General features: G+C 40.6%; 1 protein-coding gene across 4 annotated transcripts in view; it reads left to right on the forward strand.

The window, feature by feature from the left end:
* LOC122357026 (cilia- and flagella-associated protein 46-like) overlaps window positions 1–7,500 on the forward strand; it is a 50,047-nt gene that overhangs the window by 4,006 nt on the left and 38,541 nt on the right. For all 4 annotated transcript variants that reach the window (XR_006252411.1, XR_006252412.1, XM_043256202.1 and 1 more), the window contains exons 7-8: window positions 1,458–1,593; window positions 5,796–5,984. Coding sequence is in view for 2 of the 4 variants with exons in the window: in XM_043256202.1 (XP_043112137.1) it covers window positions 1,458–1,593; window positions 5,796–5,984 (325 nt within the window). In the remaining 2 variants the exon portion in view is untranslated. The remainder of the gene's footprint in view (window positions 1–1,457; window positions 1,594–5,795; window positions 5,985–7,500) is intronic.

Here is a 7,500-nt window from a genome sequence, read left to right on the forward strand (position 1 = left end):
CACACTGAGCTGAACACGCTAACACACTCAGAACACACTGGGGTGAACACGCTAACACACTCAGAACACACTGAGCTGAACACGCTAACACACTCAGAACACACTGAGCTGAACACGCTAACACACTCAGAACACACTGAGCTGAACACGCTAACACACTCAGAACACACTGGGGTGAACACGCTAACACACTCAGAACACACTGAGGTGAACACGCTAACACACTCAGAACACACTGGGGTGAACAAACTCAGAACACACTGAGCTGAACACGCTAACACACTCAGAACACACTGAGCTGAACACGCTAACACACTCAGAACACACTGAGCTGAACACGCTAACACACTCCAGAACACACTGGGCTGAACACGCTAACACACTCAGAACACACTGGGGTGAACACGCTAACACACTCAGAACACACTGAACAGAACACACTCAGAACACACTGGGGTGAACACGCTAACACACTCAGAACACACTGGGGTGAACACTCTAACACACTCAGAACACACTGGGGTGAACACGCTAACACACTCAGAACACACTGAGCTGAACACGCTAACACACTCAGAACACACTGGGGTGAACAAACTCAGAACACACTGAGCTGAACACGCTAACACACTCAGAACACACTGGGGTGAACACGCTAACACACTCAGAACACACTGGGCTGAACACGCTAACACACTCAGAACACACTGGGGTGAACACGCTAACACACTCAGAACACACTGGGCTGAACACGCTAACACACTCAGAACACACTGGGTGGTGAACACTCAGCTAACACACTCAGAACACACTGGGGTGAACACGCTAACACACTCAGAACACACTGGGGTGAACACGCTAACACACTCAGAACACACTGAGCTGAACACGCTAACACACTCCAGAACACACTGGGGGTGAACACTCTAACACGCTAACACTCAGAACACACTGAGGTGAACACTCTAACACACTCAGAACACACTGAGCTGAACACGCTAACACACTCAGAACACACTGAGCTGAACACGCTAACACACTCAGAACACACTGGGGTGAACACGCTAACACACTCAGAACACACTGGGGTGAACACGCTAACACACTCAGAACACACTGAGCTGAACACGCTAACACACTCAGAACACACTGGGGTGAACACGCTAACACACTCAGAACACACTGGGGTGAACACGCTAACACACTCAGAACACACTGGGGTGAACACGCTAACACACTCAGAACACACTGAGCTGAACACGCTAACACACTCAGAACACACTGGGGTGAACACGCTAACACACTCAGAACACACTGGGGTGAACACGCTAACAAACTCAGAACACACTGAGCTGAACACGCTAACAAACTCAGAACACACTGACCTGAACACGCTAACGTGAAGTGAGCACATGCCGCTGGAATCAGGTGTGTATTTTTTTGTTTCCTTCTTTAAGAATCCTGGCTGTTCACTCATTGAATGATGAAGAGAAACAGCGCCACCTTCTGGATGCGTTCAGGTTGATGAAGAACGCTGTGTCTCTTCAGGAGCAGGTTCTCACTGATGTCCTGAATGTTCTCCCACCTCACGAGGTACGAGATGAATTTAATCATCACTTCTGTACAGATATTATTTCTGATCGTGTGCTGATTTCAGACCAAAATCTGCTTGAATGTATTTTTGTTTTTATTGTATTTTTCTATTTTGCATGTTTTTCTATTCTGTTTTCCTTTTAAATGAGACATTAATTTGATATAAATTTTATATCCTGTTATATCTTAATACTATTAATATTAGAAATAATATTTAAACAATTTTAAATTAAATTTTAAAATATATTATACATTAAAAAATATATATATATATATATTTTTTTTTTTTTTTTTTTTTTTTTTTTTTTGTAAATGTATTTTCTATTTTCAAGTATGTTTGGAAGACTTTGCATATTAATTTGCATGCCTTGATTATCTGTCAGAAGCGTGTGACATGAATCTCCTCCACACTTTGGATAATCTGGTTTGTTTGTGGTTTGCCGTTCCTCCGCACACGCTAATGTGAACTCTAAAGGACAAAACACACACGGTTTGTTTCCAGAGGAGCAAACACGATTATCAGACGGTAAATGTGATTTGGGGTGGCGTTCGTTAAGCTCTCTGCGACGAGAGCCGTTTTTTTGGGGGCCCCTGACGGCTTCGGCGTGCCAAACAGCACACGGCTCCTCTAAACGACACGCTAATTCATTTTGCCTCATGCTGTATTATGGATTTTCATTTTCCCGAACGGATTATCTCATTACAAAGCTCTCCGGGTGCTCATATTTATGAAAAGAGGGCAATGAACACATTGACCAAATGTGGAAATCTGAATTGCTAAAGTAATTAGACTCTTGTGCTGTTTGCACTCTTTCCATTTGAAGGATTAGTTCATGCTAAAATAACCCGTCATTTATTCACCTTCCAAACCTGTCAGACAGAAGATGTTTTGAAGAATCTCCAAGCTGCTCTTTTTTCCGTGCGGTGAGAGAAAACCGTGATCAGAGATGTTCAAGCTCCAAAGCTTCATGTTCAAGATGTTCAAGAGAAAGTCATAACCCATATAGTAAAAAAGTAAAAAAAATGTAAATAAAAATAGGCCAAAATATGTTTGCTAATATATATTCAAAAATATATATGTGTAAATGGATTTTTGCCTTTATATATTTGTCTATTATATATATCTGTAAAAATACAAAAACACAACACAAATACATATTTTAAAAAGCATTTAAAAATATATTTTCCCTTTCATATATTTTAGAATAAGAAAAAAACATTAGGTTTTGCCACGTTTGATAAAAAGCTTTATTTGTTTTCTACAGCATGTGTGAATAAAAATGAGCAAGGAACGTGCATTACAGTTAATCACTATAAAAGTTGTTTACATATATTTGTATATATATTTACGAAAAATGTTTCGTTTGGCAAGTAAATCAAAGCGGTATTGCATAAATCATAAAATACCTGATTTAATGCCTGCGAGTGTGGACATTTTTCTTCTTTAGTTTGATCCTCTACCTTCAGCAGGTGGAGCTACCGCCCTGAAACACAATACATCTAACCTTGACTACGCTCAGATATATTTCAGAGAGAATTTTTGGCTTTTCCATTGAAAGGGAAGAGAACAATAATCAACAATGCTGTGATATGATCATTATGTCTTAGATTGAACGGAAGCTGCTCAGATTTTCTTTAGAAGATGGACTGAAGAAAGAAAGAAAGAAAGAAAGAAAGAAAGAAAGACATGTTTCATTCAAAGTTGAATCACTTGTATAATAGAAATGTACAAAATACACTATGAAGGAAGAGCTAGTACTCAAACTATAATATATTTTTTAAATGTTAATAATATTAAATAATATATAATCAATTTATTAATTGTTCATATATTTATTAATATATTTATAATAACTTTAATATTAAATTAAATATTAACACAAACATCAAATATATAAATATTATTTTATTTAAGATTTTAATATTTTATTTAGCATTTTTACAATAATAAAAATATAAAAACATCTGGAATGATTCATATTCATATGTGTCCTTCCCTGAACGTTTCAGAGGGATTACATCAAAGTGTTTTCTGGTCACGGACTCATTTGTGAGCAGTTCACTCCTGCAGACCTTATTATCGGGTCATTTCCTGTTTTCACTCCTGTATTTCCTCAGTTTCTGGCCCTGATGAATAATTCATAACACAGATTTACAGCAGGGCAGATTGTTGTGTGTGTGTGTGTGTGTGTGTGTGTGTGTGTGAGCACTTCCACTGTTTCTGTGGTTGTCCACATTCATGCAGACAGATTACTTTAATTGCTTAAGACATTCCAGGTGGTTTAAACACGTTCTTGTCTTAATCTCAGTAATTCATCAGTGCTTGTTCTTTTGTTGTAATGTTGATCAGAATGTAATAACTGGGCTAGATCTTAATCTGCTGCTGTGGAGGACGAAGAATAAATGCACCTCAGATCTGACTTCAAGCTCATATGAAGCGCTCTTAACATCGTTGTTTTCTTGTTGAACATCCACTTTCATAAATATGTCAGGTTGAACTCTGATTGATATCGACTTTAACGATCAGGAGAACCCAGAGAACAATGGATGTTGACTGAGAGTCAGGAGCACGCATCGATTTAATGAGTGCTGCTGTCAAACCAAAGCAGATCGGGATGAAGATTACTGCCAGAGTAAACTAAGAGATCACGATATTACACTAAAATAAACATGAAGCTGAGCTTGTGTCCTATTTTACTGACCGAACGCAACCAGTTCTGACTCAAACTGGGTTTAAGGGTAACATAAAGTGATATGTACCAGATAGCATATTGCATTTTAATGTAAGTACATTATCATCCAGCTCGAATCTGATGAAGACCTTATAAACATGAACATCATAGTTGTAATAGTTGTGAAGTTGCTTTAAAACAATGTGTGAAAAGTGCTATATGTATACTTGAAAGATGCAATTTCTTCTCAATAACAATGAATTATTCATAATTTCGAAGCATTAAGAAAAATAAATATATAGAGTCTATTATGATTTCAATCTTAATAAATCAGGGATATTACAGTTAGCAAAACAAAACAAAAAAGTGCTGGGAATTGATTCATTGTGATTATTTTTAAACACACGTACAGTATATATTTTGAAAATATTAACATATATATTTATATTTATGAGCAAAACACAACAAAATCAGCCCATACAAAATGTTACGGGTGGGAACTTGGGAGGTGGGGGACGCACATCCGGAAGAGGGCCGACAGAGACAGGAGGGCCGCGGAGCAGGATCCGGGGGCCCAGGGTGGAACTGAGATGAACGTAGAGATCTGGAGAAGCCCAGCGGATCCGGAGGGACCGAGGAGATGGAGGAGCCTGACAGAACTGGAGGGATGAAGAGACGAGGCACGGCCAGAGGAGTGGAGTCCTGAGGCGCAGGATGGTTTACGTCAGACCGATGTGGAGAGAGACGAGGAGGATCCACGGGATACGAAGGAGCTAGGAGCCGATGTGGAGCCTTAGGGTCAACGGGCCAAGGCGGAGTCCAGACCTCAGAGGCTGGAGGTGGAGTTGAGGGACACTCCAACCCTGTCGATGCCGGAGGATGACTGACGGACGACGCTGGAGCGGGTGGGAATTCTCTAGAAGCTGGCACAAGGGGGCACTTTCTTGGAGCCGTACTGGATGTTTGGGAGCCCCCTCCATTTCTTGGCAGCCCCAGAAGTCCGGTTACTCCACCCTCAGCCGCGGTGCAGGGGGCGGAGCTCTGCTAGCTCCCTCGTGATCTCGCTCCTCGACCGATGTCTCGGTGGGCTCTGCGACAATTCGTTCCTCCGTCACGTAGGGAGCGGACGTAGAGGGTGAGACGTCCACGAATGCAGAGAACTCCGCCTGAGGACCATCCTCGGCCCCGTCCAACTAAAATTGTAACTAAAATAATTGTTCACTGAAATAAAAAATATAAAAAGTTTCTCATTTTTATTTAATTTAACTTGATGTACTAAAATAAGTGAAAATTATATATTATATAATATTTAAAAATAATTTTAAAAACAACAAAATTACAAAAAATGTTCAATTCAGAATGAAAATGAAAAATGTAAATGCTAATAAAAATATGAATAAACATAAAAATGCTGGTAGTATCTCAGTCTCTGGTGTACATACATGTTCAGATATACTTGAGTGAACTGGATTAGTAAATGTGTTAAAGCAGATGTGGTGTGTGTGTGTGTGTGTGTGTGTGTGTGTGCAGTCCGGCTGGCGTGGTGTCCCCGGGGCCCGTGTGTGTGTCCGTCTCAGAATGGCCCTCGCTGACCTGGCCCTGCTCATGCTGGAGCTCCAGAGCGCAGAGCAGAAGAGGAAGTCCATGGCTCGGGACAGGAAGTCATCAGCAGAGAGAGCTCTGGAGGACTACATGAGGAGCAGCTCTGATCCAGAGACGGTGAGAGACGGACAAACTACACACACCGTACAGTACAACTACAGTCTCTCTCTCTCTCTCTCTCTCTCTCTCTCTCTCTCTCTCTCTCTCTCTCTCTCTCTCTCTCTCTGTCTCTGTCTCTCTCTCTCTCTCTCTCTCTCTCTCTCTCTGTCTCTCTCTCTCTCTCTCTCTCTCTCTCTCTCTCTCTCTCTCTCTCTCTGTCTCTCTCTCTCTCTCTCTCTCTCTGTCTCTCTCTCTCTCTCTCTCTCTCTCTCTCTCTCTCTCTCTCTCTGTCTCTGTCTCTCTCTCTCTCTCTCTCTCTCTCTGTCTCTCTCTCTCTCTCTCTCTCTCTCTCTCTCTCTCTCTCTCTCTCTCTCTCTCTGTCTCTCTCTCTCTCTCTGTCTGTCTCTCTCTCTCTCTCTCTCTCTCTCTCTCTGTCTCTCTCTCTCTCTGTCTCTGTCTCTCTCTCTCTCTCTCTCTTTCTCTCTTTTTTCATAGTAGTCTTTCAAACTCATTCTCTTCTACAAACGTAGGAATAATTTTGTACTTTAATGAAACTTAAATTAAAATTATAATTGTACTTTAAATTATAAACAGTAGAGAGTATCATTCTTGTTTCGGAACAACATTTTAAAAGAAAACATTGTATAACGCTACCAGTGTTTTTGAATTTGTTAGTGATAAAGTGTGTTAGTTTAGTTTGTGTGTGTGTGTGTGTGTGTGTGTGTGTGTGTGTGTGTGTGTGTGTGTGTGTGTGTGTGTGTGTGTGTGTCTGTGTGTGTGTGTGTGTGTGTCTGTGTGTGAGTGTGTGTGTGTGTGTGTGTGTGTGTGTGTGTGTGTGTGTGTGTGTGTGTGTGTGTGTGTCTGTGTGTGTGTGTGTGTGTGTGTGTGTGTGTGTGTGTGTCGGTTGATTCCGTTGAGTCAGTCAAACACAGAAGACATGTTTAATCTCTCGGTCAAGTGACTCTCACATTACATCTCAATTGATTTTTCCATTCTTTGATGTTTTTATATCAGCCCTTAAACGCTTGAGTCGACATAAACAGCTTTATACTCCAGACAGCAGCTGCTTCACACAGTAATAACTACATTCAGACTAAATCCCTCAAGCTCATGCTGCTTCCTCTTTTTATGTGTGTGTGAAAAACACTACTGTTTGTGAGAACGCAAATAATCGTTTTATCAAGGCTGCATTAAACTGATCAAAAGTGGCAGCACTTTAATTTTTAAACGTCCTATTCGTCTGTTCATTAAACAAAATCTTTTTATTTATTCATCTCCGGCTTGTACTTATTTAAACAGCACCTGAGGCTGGTATTACAAGCACTTCCTCTTTCTGTTTGCCTCTTTAAGAGGAATCGCTTTACGCTTTACGCTATAGGAAAAAAACACCCTGAGCAATAAAATATATCAATTTCCACAAAACTATCATGCATCAGTAAATCAGTATTTAGTTAGGATTTCTTGAGGATCGTGTAACACTGAAAATTCGGCCGCGCTGTAATAATAATAAATTACACCTTAACACACATTCAAG

Source organism: Puntigrus tetrazona, chromosome 13, assembly GCF_018831695.1.
Source record: "Puntigrus tetrazona isolate hp1 chromosome 13, ASM1883169v1, whole genome shotgun sequence".
Classification (NCBI taxonomy): domain Eukaryota; kingdom Metazoa; phylum Chordata; class Actinopteri; order Cypriniformes; family Cyprinidae; genus Puntigrus; species Puntigrus tetrazona.